The sequence below is a fragment of the Anopheles coustani genome, chromosome 3 (genome assembly GCF_943734705.1).
Source record: "Anopheles coustani chromosome 3, idAnoCousDA_361_x.2, whole genome shotgun sequence".
NCBI classification, from domain to species: domain Eukaryota; kingdom Metazoa; phylum Arthropoda; class Insecta; order Diptera; family Culicidae; genus Anopheles; species Anopheles coustani.
This window is the reverse complement of record NC_071288.1, coordinates 90,651,957-90,673,121: the sequence shown is the minus strand read 5'-3', so window position 1 is coordinate 90,673,121 and position 21,165 is coordinate 90,651,957. Positions and strand designations below refer to the sequence as shown.

Sequence of the window (21,165 nt, the reverse complement as noted above, 5' to 3'; positions counted from 1 at the left end):
ACTTTGTACCAGTAACCTTGGCTGTGGTGTCCGTAAGAACCTTGAGCAAAAGGCAGTTTGTTTTTGTTTACATTTGACGAACGGCATCGAATCGCGAAAAGTGAATCAACCGTGCTAATGGATTCGCCGGAGAAAACAGTTTCCAATATGAATTCCACCCCGGTCGCTATCGATATCTATTCAGTGTTGAGTATTTTATTAGTGGCGTTAATGTGGGGAGCCACCAACCCGTTCATTAAACGTGGAAGCGTTGGATACAACGAGCTGAAAGCAAACAGCAGGTTGGGGCAAATTTGGTTGGAGATAAAATTTCTCATCTCCCGGTGGCAAGTGAGTAGAACATCCAATGTGGTCCAATGAAAGTAAACTGTTTGTAAATGTACCGTTCGTTGCAGTACGTTCTTCCGCTTATACTTAATCAACTGGGCAGTGTGGTGTACGTGATAACACTGCAGAGGACTGAACTTTCACTTACCGTGCCGATGGCAAATTCGCTCACGTTTGTTTTCACCGCTATCACGGCAAAGCTGCTGGGGGAACAGCAATCTGGTTGGAGTAAGTATTCAAAGATATATCAGTCTTCGTATCTAAATTCATCAAACAAAATGCTGAACCACATGCTTAATTATTTGAATTATTTCGCACATTAGCTATCTCTTAAATTGTAATGAGCAAAATGTTTCTTTTCGTTCATAGAAATCTACTGCGGAATGGCTCTCGTTATATTGGGGACCATAATTTGTGGAATTGATAAGGTTCGGTGATACTATAAAACTGAAACACACGGTTATTTAAAATAGATAAATTTCTACAATATGTAAAGAAACTATTTTTTCTTCTGGCTATAAACTATGCTAGTTTCAGCACGTAATACTTCTAGATAATATGTTTTGCATAAATTCACACCGGTAAATCAAATTTCACTACATCCGAAAATTCATTCCCTCCTCAACGTCCCAAAAGGTAAATGTTCTTACTTGAAACATAATTTTTTACATTTTTTTCATACTCTAGCATACATGCTACATGACATTTTGCGTAATGCGTTAAAAATAAAAAATCGACTTGCCCTTGATGAAGGAATATTATTAGCTCGCCCGGTTACGAATAAATTAAATTTTAGCATGACCCAATTATGCAGCTTTTGACCTCAATAGACGGAACGCATAGATACTAGACTTTTATTGTTGTTGTTCTACATGGTGGGTGAAAAACTATCATTGTTGGGGGCTCGTACTCATATTCGTCTTAACATTGGCATCGCTTTACTCGTACAGATTGGGTCGCTTCACTGTGGAGGCCAGGAATGATTTCAGTTTTGCCAACCACTTTCCTACAAATCATGCGAAAAGTTCTCCTTCTGCGATGCTTTCCATAGAAAAGGGATAACGCTCTCCGACAAGCTAGAACTAGAAACCACCAAATATGGTAGAACGAGTTCGTTCCATTCCCGGACACTCGGGCTGGCCAAGAAGCAAAAGTTTTCTCCCTGCTTTGGCGTGAACGGACCAGGATGCTGCTGCTGTTGCCAACAACGGTGGCTGGGGGATCCCACAACTATTCATTGCCAGCTCTCTCGGGCGGCTTGGCAAAGGACAAATCCTTTTACACTTGGCAGCGCTCTCGCATCCACCTCCGGCTGCCCGGCCGGAAGTGGTCATGAATAAGAAATGCAATCGTCGAAACGGTCCTTCGTGTGGACAGAGCTGGGTTTCCGCTGCGTGAGTTCGACACATTCCCCCCCGCCATCGCATACGGGATGCGGAAGTAGTCCCATGCGGTAATGCTTGCAACGAGCCTTGATAAGCCGTTTGCTCAAGTCGTTTACAGTGGAGCTATTTATCATAATCGGGGGCGGCAAGGGCACGCGGGAAGATGGTTGCCATTCTCATGCACCCCACGGAGCATGCCTTATGCATGAATCGCGCTTAGTTTGTGCACCCGGATGTACGCTAAACATTCCCGCGGTAGGGATGACGATGGCTTGTTGGTTTTACGGTGGAGTTTTCCGATGCAAATGATAGCGATTCAGCCCTTCAACCCGGTTTGGCAGAATTTTGGAGGATTTCAATCGTATCTTTGCCACTTGAAATGGGGATTTGTTTATTTCAAAAACGATGGCGACAAATCGATGGCGACAAATTATGCCCAAAAGTTTATCTTAGGAGTTTTAAGCCTGCAGACAAAAATAACTGTACGGAACAACGAACAATAAACAATCGCAGAGAATTGAATTGAATGTAAATGGAAGCACATTAAAATACGTTCTTAGGGCTATTAAAATATCAACTTTTGACCCCATAAAATGTCTCTATTAAAAATGTCGTTTGGATTACGCCCTGCCTCTTCAATTATGTGCTTCTGTGATTTTTTAATTTGAATTCATTTTTTCATTTCAAGGTTTCCCTCGGTTAGCTGAACTGCTATGCGTTCCCCCTATGCGCTCAATTTGCACGCCTGCGGTTTCGCAGATCATGAATGAAATTCGAGGTTGCCAGCATGGTTCCCGAACGCCCGAAGTTATTCTAGGGCGAATGTTCGCGTTCACGAAAAAACCAAACCTCCACGAAGATGGATGAGTGTGTGTGCTCGAGGACTGGCGTGTGCCATTGCGTCGACCGTGAAAACATCGAGTTCTTCCCCAGAGGGGTAACCATTCGTAAGGATGGTTCATTTAAAACGGGGGAGTGGAAAAAGGACTACCACAAGCGTACGATGCGAACAGATGGCAGCCCGGACCGCACGACACGGCGTTCATGTGAGGGATGTGCATCGCAGACTCCGGCTAACTAGCACAACACGGTTTCCAGTGTGTCCATATCTGGCCTATGTACTAACGCTCCGGTCCTTTCGGTGAGCTTTCGGTAGCTTTCGTTGTTCACGCACGAACCGCGCACGATGGCGCGATGGTGCAGATGTGAAGCTCCGAACGCGCTCGGTCCGTATTTATACGTTGCCTTCGCCACCGGTTTGCTTCACAACGAGTTCAGACACCGAACGCTTCGGACGGGACCACTGGCTTGTTGTTCTGCGCCATCTTGTTTGTCGTGAGCGTGATTTCTTTCCCCCGAAGTGGAGGTGTAACGCCCGGCGACGGTAAGTAGGTTGCCAGGGAAAACCGGGACAGGACGTGAGGAAAATCCGTGTCGAGTGTTTTGTACCCCATCCTCGTCAACATCAGGGGGTTCGGGGTTAGATCCCGTTGCGAGTGTGTTCGTTTGTTCAGTGCTTCTTGAGGGTGTCCAGAAGACGCGAAGGTGGTACACAGTGATTGTGTGGTTCCAGCCGACACCGTGAGGAGAGAGAAGGCCGTTCCGGAGTCACCACCCCGAAAACCAGCCCACAATACTACCAGTAAGTGTCACTTAGGTCCGTAAAAGTGTCAATCATTATGTCGCTAGCGTACAGGAAAAGGGTCCGGCTGTCCATGGCTGTAACGACGACGGTCCGATCGACCGCCTTCCCAACTCACACACAGAGAGACATCGCCCACGCACCATGTCCTTTTTTTTCCTGTGCTTATCACCGTCATAATCGTTATCGTGATTATCATCGCAATCGACGTGCCAACGTCCCTTTCCGACGAGTCACGAGACTCGGTTCCGTTTCGCTTTTCCTGCGATGAACAGAAAACCGGTTCCGGTGCGCCCATGCTTACGGAAACCAGTGTCGTCGTCTCTACAGGTTGTTTTGCTGCTGCTGCTGTTTTGAGTGCCCGTTAGTACCAATACCAAGACGAGGCACCGTCAGGCCGTTAGACGATTGACGAAACGAACGATTGGCGAAGCTTTTCCGCATCGGCTGGCTGGCTGGCGTTTCCTTCACAGAACGTGCTGGTTCGGCACCGTCGGTGTGGTCGACCTTTGCCACCGTCGGTTGAACTCTAATTTGTGGTGTTTGGTATTTTCCACCATTCTTCAAAACTTGTGAAAAACTTTGGTGGAAATCCTTGGGTACTTTTTACCAATAGTCGTTTCATATTTTCATTGAAATTAATTTCTTGCCTTTGACATGGTAAAATATTTAAATTTTGTGTGAAACAAAGAATAAATTTGAGTATGTTCTGTCGGTAAAATCGATTGTACTAATTTTATTGCAATTCCGCTCCATATTGTTAGAAGATTTCCTTTCGAAATAGAAAAAGGAAGATTTTCGAATACTCGTGAGAAAAATGCCAACAAAGTTATGCAAGTTATGCAAGCATTTACGGCAAAAAAAAACATAACAGAAATCGTTTTAAATATTGTCGAAGTGAAATTATGAATTTAAATGGTTTAATAAATGTGTTGATGTTTCTAACGGCATTCGCGGAAAAAGGCTGATGTTTCTAAATGCAATGGGGTCGCTGAAATAAGGTTACATATCTTTTTTAACACAAAATGCCTCTAGGGATCGTTAGATGATTTTTACGAAATTATAATAACATTTTAGATCTACTTTCACACGTGTTAGCACAACGAACGTTATAAACTATATGTCAAACAATATTTTAAAATGTAAATTTATGTTGTTTTATGTAACAATTGTACTGTTTTGTTTATTTCACTCAATATCTAAACTCTTCATATTTGATGCAACTACACAAGACAGAAAGGGCATAACATATTTTTATGACGAAACGAAAATTTCCTGACGAAACTACTAACAATCCGTCGTTGAAGGAAAATCCCCGCTAAACATATTAAAAGACACTGTTTCAATCTTTTCCTCGAGCTACCAGCAGGCAAATTGATTTTCATTACGCCGAACGACCGGCCGGGTTTTTGTTACTGGTGGAAAAGGGAGGAATGAAAAAGAAAATGGTGGTGCAGATTGGCTGCCTGGTGTTTGGTTGATTAGAATCGCAATCGAACGGCGGTGGCGGAAGAGGGAACCATGGAAAGGGATTGTAATTTGAAGACCTACGACGGCACTCTAATTGTCATTTGTCCGAAGATTGGCGTGCGAGTGCGAGCTGTACGATTAAAGGCGAGCGCAAAACTGGCACACGAGGAAAATTGATAGTGAATCGCAAACCTAGATGTAGTTTCCACGGGGTCGAACGAAAGTGGAAGGGGTGAGAGAGAGACGGGGCAAAACCATATGGGGTATGCAAAGCCAAACAGTAGAATCTGATACGGGAACTGGGTGGTACGAACGTACGAGGTGCGAAGGACGGCGAACACATACTCGGTTACGGCCTGGTGAGAAGATTAGTTTCACGATAGATCGGCGGCAAGGTCGGAACACGCGCAGGATAAAGTTTCCCCACCCAGCCCAAAACGGTCCTTCGGGTTGGTAGAATTCATTTCCTCATGAGGTAAATACAGGAGCCCCAAGCTTCCTCCCCCGCCACGGTCCAAGCCTGAATGCTTCCCCGGGGCTCGTCACATTTGCCGCTGGAAATGGATCGCCGCTTTCATTAGCTCCATTTATTATGCCAGCATGGGAGTCTCGCTTCCGGGGCTGCTCGTGCTTTTGCCGGATTCGGGAATCCATGCACACACGGTGGATGAGGGTCTTGAACCCGTACAAAAGCAAACTGCTGGAATATTCACCGTCATATTTGCTGAGAGTGTGTGGGAACCTTGGGGGAAGATGGTTACTGTCTCATGGATAATTATTTAAATCGTCATTAATCATGTGGCATGAGCTGAAGGTTCTATCCGCGAGGAAAGCGAAGAATTACCGGGCCATATTCGAGGGAAAGCTGAGATTTTCCGATTCTATTACCATGTCTTTCAACAGAACCGTTAAGTCAATTTGAGAGTAACACAATTTCGTATTTTCAATAACATTGTAATGTGTTAAATGAAGAATTTTTCATATTCAAGAAGTGTTTATCGTAATTTTGAAGAAAAATACACAATCTTTCGTAGGTTTATCGTTTAATAAATAAAGAAAATTAAAAGAATCGATACGATAAAATACGAGAGCTAAAATAAAAACAAATAATAAAGTCTTGAATAGTTTCGCAAATGTATAATGAGAAATGATGGCTTCTACAAACAAAAACATGGAAATCTTTTAGTATTCTTGGTACACATAAAACATCACCACTTCCGTTGGAATGCGAGCGAAAGACATTACGAACCAGAAATAAACACCTTTTGACAAATGAAGCTGATGACTTCAAATTGCGTGAAATGTTTTCCTTACGGTTAACGAACATTAATTTTTCATCTGATCCGCATCGTTTCCGGCCCGGGGGGAGGGGGTGATGGAATGAAAATAATTATTTTCGTCGTAGACATTTTCACGGTCGAAAGTAAACGAACTTCCCGTGGTCGATTGAACCATAATTTTCCAATTTAAACATATTTTCCATCGCACGCTGGCTGGAGTTTGCCTTGGGGGGTGGTGGGCTGGTTAATCATCCGCCCCCGATTCGGAATAACATTTTCCTGATGTCAAAATTTCGATCATCGCAATCGTGTCCCGTTTTATTTCCATGTCTCTTTTCCTTTACCGTGTTATTTTAGCTTTTCTTTGAACTCGCACGTCTCGTGCATTATTTTACGATAATCTCCAGATGTTCCAACAACGAGCGCGCGACCAGATCCGTGGGCGGCTAATGCAATGTATCGCTCGTGTGGATTGTTTTTTTTTTCGAAACGATCTGTGCGAATTTTCCAAACCGGTAACGAGCGAAAAATGCACCCCCACCTCTGGACATTTCCTTTTTTCTTTTAGGAACCATGGTCCGCTTGGCTCGCGTAAACAATCTTTTCCGCTCGGCTGCTCCGTTGTTTATGTGACAACGATACATATTCCATTACATCTGCACGCCGCTGACCATCATGGAACGGTTTAAACCGAATGAAACAGAAGTAGTTAGTATCCAAGGAAAACACAACAAAAGCAGCCGGAAGTATGAGAAACAACGATTCAAGTTTGTAGATAAAACAATAAAATTATGATACAAGTTCACGCTTTCATGCTAGTCGAGGTTTTAAAAACTGGTAGCATGTGTTTGCCAAATTGTCAACATGTGAACTTTTTTATTTTCATCCCCATTATTTGTTGATAGATTTCATAGATTGGTCTAGTTTTAAATCATAAAATGTATTTATTTCAATTTATCTTTATCTATCAAATCATCTTTATCCAGTTTTAAATATGTTGGATGGTTAATTAAACAGAATTAAAAAATCGAAGTAATATTGGCTTGAAACTTCTCCAATAAATTTTATTATCAAGTGGAGGAATAAAAGTAAAAAATAGGATTTCTTTAAATATTGTTTCACATTCGTGTTCATAATGTTTTCGTGGAATATAAATACCTTTTTATTTTCAGCTTTTTCCATTACCTAATCTTTATTTTTAGGTTTCCAAGATTTACTAAATGACCGTTTCTAACCAAAACGCAAATATTTTGATAATATGTTTTCGAAAGATCGACCATTTTATTTTTTTGTTGGTTTTCTGAAGGCAAATTTGGCACCCATTTATCTTTACACAATGTGAAGCTTCGGTAGTTCAAGGGAAACACAAAGCGACATTTGAGCGTTCGATACGGCATGCATGTTGAATTGGTGCTTCTTCCTAAAACTAACATTCGGCCACATAACTAGAACATCCCCGACCAACTAGCATCGACACAGAACGATTCAGTTTCCAGCCGTTTTTCTTCCGAAACTCGTTTGATTATTTATTCTTCCTGTACATCGGTCGACCGCAAAACATGTGTACCGGGGTGGCGCGCCGAAGTTTAATGTTTACGTCCCCGGCCGGAGTGACGGAACCTGGCCGAGGGCGAGAAAAGAGCCATTTTGCTCCGCTCCGGTATCGATTTCCACCGGGAAACCACGTGCGAGCCCGGGCGTTGGTGTGGCGAACATTTTTGTTTCATTTCTTCTGCCCCTTTTTCTCTCCGAGACTTCGGCTAGCATTATTAAACATTTCATCCCCAAAAGCACCCACACCGACCTTCACCGTGACTTTCACGTGGAAACATGTGTTGCCGTTTTTTTTTGCGTCCACTGATGGAGAGAAAGGGAACGTCTCGGATTCGGTTTCTTCTATTCATTTGAGGTCGCGGCACGTACGAAGGGAGGCAACACGGGAGGGAAACACACCGAAATGATCAAACACTTGGCCGCAGAAAAGGTAATGAAATCAACTGGCACCGAAATCGCCATCTTTCAACGCGGCTCCGAGCTTGATTCATGTTGCTGGCCATGGAAATTTTTATGATTCGTGTGCAAATTTGGATTCGATGTGGCTTTTCTTTCCTCGTTTTTCCTTTCTCGCTCGATGAGAAAAAATCACCGGGCTTGCAATTTTTTTTTTTTGCTTTTTCGATTTTGTAGCCAATCTTAGTTTGAATAAATTACTTCTGATTCTTGGGGGAAATCATGAATAAAAAGGTTCCAACCACCTTCAACATTTATTCCGATGGAATTTTAAATGTATTCTTTCCTTTGAATACACATGTTTTTGTGGTTTTATTTTTAGACAGAGCAATTACAGCTGGAAAACAAATCTTTTCTTTTTCGGAACGTGCGGCTTGGGTCTATTTTTTCACGCTCTCGTGAGTATATTTAACACCTTCACCTTCGGTAGGCAACGATCGTCCATTTCAGGTCCTTCGGATGATGGAAGGGAACCCATCTATCGCCCCATTTTCACTCCATAGACCATCAGCACAGAACCACACGGACAGTCTCGGCATTTTCCCAACGTCGGGAAAAAAATCGCTCCCCATACGTCTACATACACTGACAAACCGGTTCCCATAACAATGGGGGGGATGGAAAAGTTCCCCCTGTTCGCATCACAGTCGGTCGGGTTTTTCTTCCATCGCCCGGGAGACTTTTCCCGGAAGTCCTTCTCCCGTTGAAGGACCTTCTGTCCTCCAGGTGGGGGAAACAAAAACACATCCCAGGTGTACCTACACACTGATGATGTTCCGTCGCTGCGGCGAGCCTTCCCGATCATCCTTTTATTCTTCCCGATGCAAAACATTTCCACCGGCAAACGGTGTCGGAGGCAGACGAATACACTGGAGAAAATGGAACGCGCGCCACCATCCGTCGTGCGTTGGCGTTGTGTCCTTTCCGAGCACCCGAGTGGGCCGGTGTGGGCTGGAAAATACGTTGGTACGGTTTATTTGCCTCGCTTCCAACGGTTGCGCCCCACAAATTATTGAGATATCGATTTTGTATCCCTCGCTCATTTCGGGGCTCGTACTCTGTTGCGTGTCGTCAAGGTTTTTTTTAGAGCCTCCCACCGTACGTGGCTGTGTCGGTGGGTGTGTGTGTGTGTGTGTGTGTACTGGTGCCAACGTTCTATACCCAAGGCGACCACGACAACGTTGGCCAGGAGAAAGTGCAAATTACTACCCTTGCGTATACATTTCTCGTGTATCGCCCTGTGCGTCATCGATACACACGTTCACAAATCAACGCACGCACTTTGGGCGGATGGGGGAATGGGGCAGAGTTGACGGAAAAATAAACTAAATGAGGTGTGTGACGAGCGGAGGCTCCGTTCACACTCCATTGCGGCGCCAGTCCGGAAAGGTGGGCCCGATGGAAAGTCATGTGAAATAAATTTTAAAGTCGAAAGATGTTTTTGTTTCTGTTCTAGTCGAAATGTGTATTATTTCATTATTTATTGCTTTGAAGAAAGTAGTAAACACTAGTCATAGCACTTTATTAGATTTTCTTTGTACTTTAGGGTCTTAAAAATGGTTAAAATCTGCAACGCCGAAAACTTTCCCTGTTTTTTGTAAATGAGTAAAATTCGTCTGATTTTATCCTTCAGATTTATATTCCAAAGTTATCAACAAAACGAAATAATTGTAAGATAATTGTCAAAATCTATCAAGATATTCATTCAATTCATAATTTTATAAACAATTCAAAGAAAGGAAAGAGTTGCCTAGAAAGCAAAAGCCGTACGAGGGAAAGAGGTAAATTTTGAATATAACTTTTTTTATTACTAAAATTTGCTAAAATCACAAATACGACCATTGAAATAGGATCAAGCATTGATTGTTTAGAATTTTAGAATTACAGAAAAAAGTTTTTCAATAAACAGATAGCTGTAAAGTAAAATAAGCAGTTTAGAAGTCAGCAAAAACATTGAAATTTTAGAAAAAGATTGAAAGATCGAAGTAAGTACAAAACATTTTTATAAAAGTTTTGTATTTAACACGCTTAAGCAATATCAAGTGATAAAACAACATGATCTGATTTTGGAATATAAAATTAATTTTCCTAAAACAGACATTGGTTCAAAACTATCCACCTCTTCTGAAGCTTATAAACCGAATTTTATAAAATAAAGAAGCTTTTATCCATCATAAACCTACTTCAATCATGAGGCTTGGGTTCAACGACAAAGTGAACCAGCGTTCTCACACTCGAAACCATTCAGGCAACTCAACGTCCTTCGCGTAAGGAAGGACCAATCAGTGCAAGGATTCCGCGAAACTTGTCCATGTGTGTGGGTGTTTGTTTTTGAGTTGAAAAACTCCAACAAAACAACACATCCAGAGAATCCACTGGAAGTCGAATGTTGATGAAGAAGACGGGCGCAACGAGCCATGAAGTGAATCTGAACTGAATTTCATTATCGTGGCCAGCTCGACTAAAAGAACAGGGAACGCATTGCGTTGGATAGAATCTGGCCGGGTCCGGTGTTTATTTACTTGATTTTATTTTGAAGTAGCTTTTGGTGATTTTTTGTTAGTTTAATCTTCGTTTTTGCTTTTTGGATTAGGATTTCGTCCAAAGGGAACGTCCAAAAAAACCCCAAAAAGTGTGTGCCGAAGCGGAGCTCAATTGGCGGAAAAGCAAACACCACCAGGTTCCAGGTGGACGGTGTCTTCGGGAGTGGGTTTTTCCTTCCTTTTCTTTTTTTATTACCAATGCTGCTCCGATCCGCCGATTGGCAATAAATTTGCATCGCCAACGAATTTCGGCGCCACCCGAACTCCGTTCGAGAGTGTGAGAATATATATTTTCTCAGCTTTCGGGGCGATGTTTTTATGGCGAACGATTCGAATGCTAAACATCACATTAATTATTTCCAGCGTCTTTTATTCCACCTTCGACCGAACGCAATGTATAATTTTCGGAACTATTTTTCGCAACAACCGTAGGGTTGAAACGCTCGTTCCCAACTAATTAACCGCGTGCCGCTTGTAACGAAGGACGCCTAATGTTAGCTCGGTAATAATCCCCTTTGGGATGTTTTCCCAATACATACCGTGTTTCTCGGCATGCGAAATAAACATTCCGAGCGTTGCTGTGCAGGTTTTATTATGTTAGCATACACTTAGCTTTCATGGCATAGCATTAAAGTGGAAGGTCAAATCATTTGAATTTCTGTAGGAAACTTGGGCAGGGGAGGGTTTTTGCAAATAGATTGAATCAGGGTACCCTTTTACCTTGGTCGAATGTGTGCCAACGTAGGTAAGAAAGAGAAGGTCGATATAACTCATGTCACACATCCGAGCCACAAGGTATTAAGCTAAACTGTTGGCACACATCCATTTGGCACGGAAGATTATTTCAATTAATGACAAGCATCCTGCACGTACTGCTCGGAAAGTCAGTGCTGGGAAGTGAGCTCCCAGGTTGGTTGGCCAGGTGGCGATGTGTGCTTCATATTTCACCAACGACCAGGCGCCTCCATCTGTTAAATCAATCCCTGTACCGGAGATGGAAAATCGGCACTCCAGCGAGCAAACACTCGTGCTCTGCGTGCACTTGATGCACCGGCTCGTACGAGTCCGATTTGTGCTTTCGGTATCACATTTCCACCCGGATTTATGCTCTAGTTTTCCAATTACATCAACGCCGAACATTTGCCTTTACGTGCTCGTTTCTAGGGAACCGTTCCACCTTTCACCGGTTACGCTGTTATAGCCGGCTCTAGAACCGAGCACGTCTAACGCACACCTTCTCTTATCCGAGCGATGTGGTGAGTTTCACGCTGAGTTTGTTAAATTTGATTGCAAACACCCAGCGTTCGGAAAAGCGACTCTCTCTCGGCGGGCGACTGATCAGGCACAATTTTTGGCACATTGTTTAAGCGTGGCACACCCCGCTGCCCTCAAAGTTAATGCACCTCGGCACCGGAAAATGTGGCTTTGCGAAGGAAATTATCTCACCAGATAAAACGCGCACATAATTTATGAGCCTTTTACCGCGGATGGAAGTGTATCCCGGTGTGCTTTTCCGGCCTTTATTTTACCCCTTTTCCATTCCACCGGGCGCGGGAGGGGGGAGTTGTGCTTGTTCTGCTGCTAATGTTTGTCGTCCAATTAGTGGTGACAGGACACGGTACTGCATGCATTTCGGTTTTGGATTATTCCGTTTTGCTAATGCTACGATATCATTGTCGCGCTCCGTAACGGTTTCCCCTTCCCATTACGCCATTAAATTTTACGGACGCTCTGGATAGCAACTGTGGGTGTGTGCGATCATAAAACGAGATATTCACACAGCATAGTGGGTATTGTATATGTTTGCCGTACGATAACATTGAATGTTACATCTATCATGCATGATTATAAAAAAGATAATAATTTAATGGCTCAATATAGCAGTTAGTTTTAACAGTATCACAATCCCTACCACTGCTTATTATGAAAGCTAAGTCTTCATATTGTTTATATTTCTTTATACTTCATTTACTGTTCAGCTAATACTTTTAAATGGTGGAAGTAACATGTTATTACTGGGATATAATCCATTTTGGAAGTTTTTGGGCATTCAGTGCCTAGCCAGGTTTTGTGCAATAGGTTTAGTAAATATATTTACTCCTGCACACAATTTGGAAACATTGAATTAAGGATGTTGTTTGATTGCATCGCTGAGAAGCTTTGTCAAAGAATAGCTTAGTTTTCCTACTTCTTGGCATATTTGTATTCGATTGTTCAGAACAATGAATTTTGACAATGTTTATTTTTATATTACTTATTTAAACTTCCTTACTTCCTTACTTAAACTTCGTCCTTACTTCTACTGCTAGGTAATTTATATGAACTAGGGAAAGTAAAAACCGCCCTCGATTCTCTGTTGTCAAGTGGCAAATAAAGTCTTCAATTCCGTAGGAAAGACAGGCCAGACCCAATGTCACAAGGCTTGCATCACTTTCAAGGACTTTCGTCCTTTGCCATTGAGGTTGATGTAAACATTCCTCTTTTGCGAAACGAACTGCAAACATTAGCGACGGCCGTCTCGCCAGGACATCGTCTCACTCGGACGGGGTTTCATCATTTGCCTGCTCCATTTTCCTTCTGCGTTTCCCGTTTCAACCCCATGCAAATGAAGTTGCGACCACCTCAACCGAACCGGTACGCCGTCTGTGGTTCCATTAAATGGAGAACAAATGATGAGAGAAGAGAGGCCGACTGTTACTTGTACCACCCGAAAACCTCACCCCCCCCTTCTCCGGAAAACCCGAAGACCTTGGGGAAGGATTATTGATTTCTTTTCCCTATCGGTGGCCGGAGGGCCGTCTGCGTTTATCCCTTCTCCTTTTTCGAGGTCATTGTCATCGTTGTGTTGTGTCCGGTACTTGTTTTTTTTTTGTGTGCCTTTTACAGGGCAGCTCTAATGGAGTGGAGAGGACCGACAAAGGTACAGAACGTCGGTCTAGTTTTTTGCAAACCGATCGGAGAACAAGTACGCACGAGGAGAAAACAACCTTGTCGGAGATTATCGATCTGATTTCGATCGGATTATATGACCGGATAGAGTTCTTTGTCGAATGGAGGCGACGGAAATGTTCTACCACGCGATACACTGTAGGATGTTTCCTCCGGTGCCTGTTTAATTGCCAGAATAAACAAATTGTGTCACCATAATTTTTAAAACGGTATAAACAATCGAATATTAAGCACCAGTAGAAACCCAAAAACTCTAACGAAACCCATTGTAGGTAAATTGTTTAACAATAAATTCTGTTCGCGTCCCCCTCCGCTTCAATTTGTCACGACAACCCCGAAGCCGAAGGGTTCTTTTTGTTGAGTGTAATCCATTTTAAGCACATTAAATAGAGTCATCGCTTGGACATGTGATCCCAGTTTCGCAGTGTCTTTTTTTTCCACATGACTAACCATATGACAATTAATCAAAAACCCATTCGGTCTCTGGGCAACCACCCCCCTCTCCTGGCGGGAGGTTGGTGTGGAAATTTGTTGCTGACAAATATGGTTGCGGCCTTTTTCGCCAGTCTGTCACTCACCACCAGCCTTTTTTTATTCTGACCATCCCCAGTGTGTGGGATGATGATGATGATGGTGATTGATATAACAAGATAATGACGCAGACATGCAACGATAGCCGGGGGATGGGGAGGAGGAGGGGAAGGGAATGCCAAAGTGAAATGAAGTTGAGTTGTCCATTGTCCTCGCAGTTGGATTGACAGAAGGGTGTGCGTTCAGGAGGTCAGTCGTTCCTGCGGTTCGTTGAGTTGGTCGCACTGGTGGTTTTTCCCCCTCTGTATGGAAAATGAGCTTCAATTGTGGTGCTTGAAGCCGACAATCGATGTCAGTTTACATAAAATAATGAATCTGTTCAAACCAATACCAACCGTGGAGTAGATAATTCATTTATAAAATCTGAACAAATCGAATTGAAAACAGAACTCGAACACACACTGACCAAGAGTGAAGCCGTAGTATTGCCGAGGGACCACAGAACACAACAAGCTATAAATTATGGAAACGACGTCATTTGAACATTGATTTTATAGACAAAATGGTTTATCAGATCAAACATTTATTTCAGCTCAGCGTGAAACATCGAACCTTGGAAATTAAATCATTGTACCTCGACAATTAATTAGGTCATTTATAAACGCTTTATTCAATCATTGGAAACGAACCACAACCTTCTACATCTGGTGTTATGAAATTTGATAAGTATGATTCAGCAATACGTACCAATAACTGTGCGTTTACATCCCACAAAAAGAACTATAAAAAGAAAGTAACTATATTCAAATTTGAATTCGAAGCTAAACTTACTCAAGTAAAATCAGAACTCTCAAGAAAGATCTTTTATCGAAAAGTAGATTCTGGGTTTACTCGACAACGCTTTACTAGTAAAAATATTGACTGCTTCAAACGATAAGGCAGTAAAAGATGTAGTAAAAGCTGTTTTATTTCAGATTTTTGACATTTTAACACATTTTAACAGATTTGTATCATGAATTTTAGGCCATCATTGCCTCATTGTAAGTAGTGTTTGATCAAGTAACACTTTTTGATGTGCCGTACTGTGGTACCACACACAATTTGTTGTGCTGTGAATTGTGGTAGCACAGTAAAGTGCCATACAGTTATACAACTGGTCTATTTATTCAGCAACATCTTCTCGATTCAAAATGGTCAGTACGTGCATAATGTTCAATTTAACAAGTATGTGCTGAGTTTTGTAATTTTGCGCGCAAAACAAATCACAAAAGGATGCTAAAGTATCTGCAGTACATGCATTTTGCTTGATATTATGCTTGCTCGATAAAGGCTTTAGCCATTTATACTTGCATTCAACACTTTCATGTATAATCCATAAGCAATTAGAGCCAGTGTTCAAATTTGTGTTCCTTGTAAGAAATCAATAAAATCAATACAAAACTCTGTTTTTTTAATGTGAGCTTTGTGGCGGTTTTGTTTCAAGTATATGCGTTATATTTGAATAGAGTAGGGAAATTGCTTTTCTTGGTTTCTATTTCGCTTCAATTGTAGCTTTTTTTCGTATGGTGGCAGTTTTTTTTATACAAATAATAGAGTAAAGTTTATATGATAATGATGTTACAATTCCAAAGACTGGTTTATACACTTCTTTCCTACGCTATGGTGGCTATGGAATTGGTATATCAAGGAACCAAAGAACGGTTCATACAATTTATTGGTTTAATGGTATGAAACATTACTGTGGTACCACAATTTTTTCTGTGTCGTGTGTGGTGCCACACTTTACTGTACTGTGTGTGTTGGGTAGCACAGTAACACACGACCCAACACTGATTGTAAGTGTTGGAAACTACATAAGAAATGCATTATATGCAATCGTATTCTGAAATACATTTTATCAGACGAATTAGTTTTGAATGTTACGGTAAAAATCTCTTTGTGACTCATTTATCATACTTTGCTCTGCTTTTGGTTTCGCAGTTCAGCAATTCATCAATTGTTTCCGATTCCGATTATATTATATTGTTTTTGAGTTGAATAGAAACGAAATTAGGAAAGTAAGCTACTTCAAAAAAAATCCATGCCATAGGGGAATAAACAGCGTTAAGATAATTTTAGTTCGATGCAATTAAAGTAATTGAAAGTTGCTAATCGATAAAAGTTGGAATCATTTATTTTTACCATTAGTGATATTAATAATATCGAATCTTTCTTCCGCAAGCATCGCAGTGATTTAAAGCAATTTGTTCTTAAACTAAATGTAAGTCAACTTTATTTGCTGCTATATGTTCATGCTAAAAAACCATTCTCACTCTTGTGCACGAAGGTCAGCCTGAATAAATTTCACTCTCCCGTGGCTTTCTACGGTGTCCAAATTGAACAACCCCAACCGGAAGCGATCGGTCGGCCTCACACAAGCACCGATGACACCGGCAAAAAACCCCGACAACGCTAATGGTGGCCCTTGTCAGGCTGGCGCTCCATTCAATTATCGTTCAGCGTGAACGGAAGTCAGCGGACGTAAATGGCCGACCGGAAGTTGACATTGGCACCTCCGCCACGTGGCTTCCCGTTTGGGACGTTGTGAAAAATCGTTTCCTTCCCATTCGCACCCGGCTGTTGCATCGATCATCAATCGACTTCATCGCGATAGCGTCGAGCGATTACTCACCGACCGATGGCAGCGACGATGTAAAGTTGTCGGGTAGGAAAATTCACTAAAGAGCGGCACCATATGGCCCGCAGCTGGAGGGAATGGAAGATTGCTAGCTGTCAGAAGTCCTTCCAGAATACGCCCCGATCGTTCGCACTTGATGGGATGCATCAATCATCGACCGAGTGTAGATGTTGGCTGTTGAACGATGAGCATCTTTTTTGCCTTATCTCCACCATTGTTTTCGTTCTCTGATTGCTGATGGCGCGGAAGTTGGTAGGATGTTATCTTTTTTTCTCTCTCGTTTTTTACTGCATCTTCAGATTTGTTTCATCACAAAGCATGTCTTGATTGCGCGTCGATTCCCTTTCGTTCGCTCTCTACCCTCCATCTTCGGGTTTCTTCGAATTCGAAACCAACCATTCTTCGCGTGAAAATTGCACCGAATCAAATCACAGTAATCTCAGCAATCGTCGAATGAAGTTGCGGTTGAGGACAAAGGTTCACAACTGTTGCCGGGAGGTTTAGGGTTTTCTTCCCTGCCTCCCACCCCCCCGCGTGCACTTTGCCGAAGTACCATCGCTTCGCGGACCGCAAAATGAAATGGTAATATTATGGATTAAATTAAGCACTTCGGCGGAAGCGGCGGAAGGGAAAGTGACAGTTTGAGGGACGAAAATGGTACGATGAGGATCCTTTATTGCGCGACACTTGCCAACCCGGTCGGTGGATGAACCGTGTTGAAAGGTTGTTTGTCTTTCGGCTTCGATCGTTGCAAAAGGATTCGAAACCGTTAGAGAAACTCGTGGAACCGCTTTGTTTTTTCCGTTTTGCGCGTGCGTTTTTCTACAAGCAAACGATTTGTGTCACATTCTGTGACACTTTCCAAACGACGATAATGCAGTGTTGAGTCGAGGAATTCAATTCACATTGGAATATGCGATGAGGAGCTTTGCATAAAAATTCGTATAGATCAATCATAATCATTCCTGTCAACCAATTTTAAGAGAATCCGGATTCTTTTACTGATTATTTTTAGTTGTTGCCACATTTCATACCTTTTTTATAAGATTAACTTTTGATGTACCGTAGAGAAAGTGAGCTTTATTTGTCTCCTGAACTCTTTTTGTATGCGCCTGCATGTATGCAATTGTAATAGCACTGAAGACCTGCATTTCACCAGAAGTAAATTTTTTTTTACTTTGAATTTTGAGAACTTTTAACGCTACGTAAAATAAATCTTTATACTAAAGTCGTTGAATCGAATCACCTGTTCAATAGATGTAAGTGTGAACTGCTATTTTTATAGCTGCACAGTGCTCGGGAAAATCGTAAAACAAAGCCATTACTCACCGAAACCGTTCGTGCAAGATTAAACGCAACGGTAATCTGGATTATTTCGTTCGCGTTTCCTATCGTGACAGAAGTGAGACAAGTGTGATGACTGTTTTTTGTAACTTTTAAGCCCTCCCACGCCGTTATCTAGCTTCTAGCTTTACGCTCCACCCCCACAAAAAAAGTTCCTTATGGGTATGGGAAAGAGAACGTGATCGTTCTCGGCCCCGCTAGAAGCTCGTTTGCTTCCGGTGTGACCAGTTTGGACGAACGATAAAAATAAATCATGCCACTCGTTTCCCGAGCGTCAGTTCCATTTCCTCCGGGCCGGATTTCGTAACGTTTTGGCGTCTATTTACCGGACCAGGGGGTGGGAGGGTGTCCATTCGGTCGAAAACTAATCGATAGATCATCAATTACGAACAATCCAGCGGGATTTTCCCTTCGGGCAGTTCAGTCCATTCTGTTTCCTATCATTCTCTCTCTCCATCTCGCCGACGGACACTGAAAGCTAGCACCTGACGGTGTGCCATATAGCGTTGGTTAGTGTTTGATTTGTGTTTTTTCTTTTCCCTCCGCTGCTTTCAACACAACCTTCCTCCAGCGAAACCATTCCCGAAAAAAAGGTGATTTCCCGCTGGCGACACCTGAAATGCCTGCCATCTCTCGTAAAAGGATCGTGGAGTGGAGTTTTCTGTTGCTGTTTTTCATCTCTCTCGTCAGCAAATAGCTTACACGTATTTCGTTTACTCGTGCTCGGACCCTAGCGGGGTTGGGGAAGTTCAGGTCGAACAATGGGTGTACACCGGCCCCATGTTGTTTGTGATGATTCCATTTGTTGGCGATAAATGTTAAGTTCTATTTTCCTTCGCCTTGTTTGTGGATTCGTCAAATGCGCCCGAGGATTGTTGGCGCTTATCTACCCCGACCTTGCCGGAGTTGGACTGTTTGTTGTTTCGACACTAAGCTGGCACATTACTATCTTTTAATCGATTTATTTTATACGCGAATGTTTTGTTTTACTTAAGAACAAATAAGTTTTCGTAATAATCAAAGATTATTTCATTGTTTGATTTCACTTTTAATTTACTACCAAATTAAATTTCTTTTTTATATAAATTAAACGTTTTAATTTATTCCGTAAACACTCTTTTTCTTTCTTATGTTTATCTTTTCTTTCTCAAACTTAAAGGTTTAAACAGTTCTATGATTTTGCAAGTAATAATTTGTCGTAGACTTAGAAAATACATAATTAGCCTTTTTCTTACTTCTACTTCTATTTTTCTTTAGATACTTAAAAGTTGGCTTTTTTCATACTTAGACTTTTTCGTACTTTTACTTCTATTTTTCTTTAGATACTTAAAAGTTTGCTTTGTTTTAAGTGTTTTTCATGTTCTTTATGTATTAGGAAGCTAAGGTTAATTTTTTACTCTTATTTACACGTTACATGGGACCTGTTTTATAATGTTTGAAAAAGAAAAATGTTTAAAAGCTCTCAGTCAAACATTGCCAAATGCTGATTGTGTAACGAGGTTTGCCCATGTGTGATTTGAAGCTTTTCACCAGCACAAGCAACGATGCATGATGAGTTGGTGGTTTGTTTAGTGTTTAACGCCACCTGGCGCAAAGCATTCCTGCATCGCGCTTTCCATGCATTATTCACGACGCTTCCGAGCAGTAAACCAGTCTCCCCGTGAGTGACTTCTCCGTTGGTGTAGTCACTCCACCGACTCGGTAAAACTTCAAACTAGAAGCACCCCTGATTTTCTGTTTCTCTTCTCTAAAGTGCTGAACATTGTTGTGGAGAAAGGCGCAGGCTTCCTCGTCGTGTCTGTTTGTACTTGTCACCTCTTTCTCTGCCGCGTTGTCAGGTGAATGAATGCCGACGCTTGGATGCAGTCGCTGTTCGTTTTCCCTTTTGCTTTTGTTTGCCCCAAACCTTATGTTGCCGTCCGTCGGTTGAAAAGCAATGTCTTTGATGGTGTTTTACCCCATCCCCGAGTTGAGATCGCACACGGGAAGAGCAAACATGACGCTGATGATGATGATGATGATGATGATGGTTGTGATGTAAAGCAAGAAAAAAAGGCAAACCATAAACAGATCTGATGTAGAGCATATTTCTTTTTTACGTCGGTGACCGTGGATTGTGCTCAGGAAAGTGTCCTCGGACTTACTTTTTGTTTTCTTCCACTCCGAGCAACTACAAAACAAATTTACCTCCACTGTTTGTCCGTTCCGAACCGTTTCCAACCGAGATTTCCCTATATTTCTCGCCCCCTTTTTCGTCGCTCCCAACACCGGTGGATCGTCCACCGGAACCAGTTTCTGGGTCGCTGGAGCGAGAACAATTCTTGCCATCTTCAGCTTTCCGTTTCTGTGTTACTTCTCGCGTGCTCTCGGTGGTTAAGTTATGCACAGTATGTTTGAAGGCGCACCCGAATCCCGTGTACATTTTGTTTCGTTTTGCTTGACGCGAAATATCAATTTAAAGATTATTTTCTGCCATACTGCTTTGTTTTATGTAGCACTTTTTCAATTGTGACTTAGTTTCTTTTAAGTTGTCATTTATAAAGTTAATTTGATTGTTTTAGTTTGTTATTGATCAGTTTTAAGAAATTATTCAATCAAAGAAAATCACATCTAGAATTTCTACAGCTAATTTTAACTTGCTATTTTCTAAAAGAAAGCCTGTTCATCCAACTTTCTGAATTAGGAGTCCTTTTGTGTTCTGTTACATCGTAACATTTTGACTTTCCGTATTTCATTTCTCTCAGCAGCGATTACGTGCTCGCGGTAGAACTCCCAACTCGGCACACGTGTGTGGCCCCATTTCGTTGGTGGCGATAATTTACAACCGACCGGTCTCCCACCAGGTTGCCCATGTGCACCGTTGCCACCTGCCTGGTGGAATGTAATTTATTTCGAAACGAATTGCACCAGCCGCCCATTAGCGCACGACATTCGCGGTGAAAACTGGCAAACGTCAAAATGATAAATGACATAGTAGCAGAGGGGGAAATGCCTTTTTAAAGAGGGC

General features: G+C 42.1%; 1 protein-coding gene across 1 annotated transcript; it reads left to right on the top strand.

Moving 5' to 3' along the window:
* Nucleotides 1–93: 93 nt before the first annotated feature.
* LOC131258844 (transmembrane protein 234 homolog) lies at nt 94–837 on the top strand. Its single transcript, XM_058260233.1, has 3 exons — nt 94–330; nt 396–555; nt 697–837. Exons 1-3 carry the CDS (start codon nt 118–120, stop codon nt 762–764), a joined length of 441 nt encoding a protein of 146 aa, XP_058116216.1. The 5' UTR covers nt 94–117; the 3' UTR covers nt 765–837.
* The last annotated feature ends 20,328 nt before the right edge of the window (nt 838–21,165 follow it).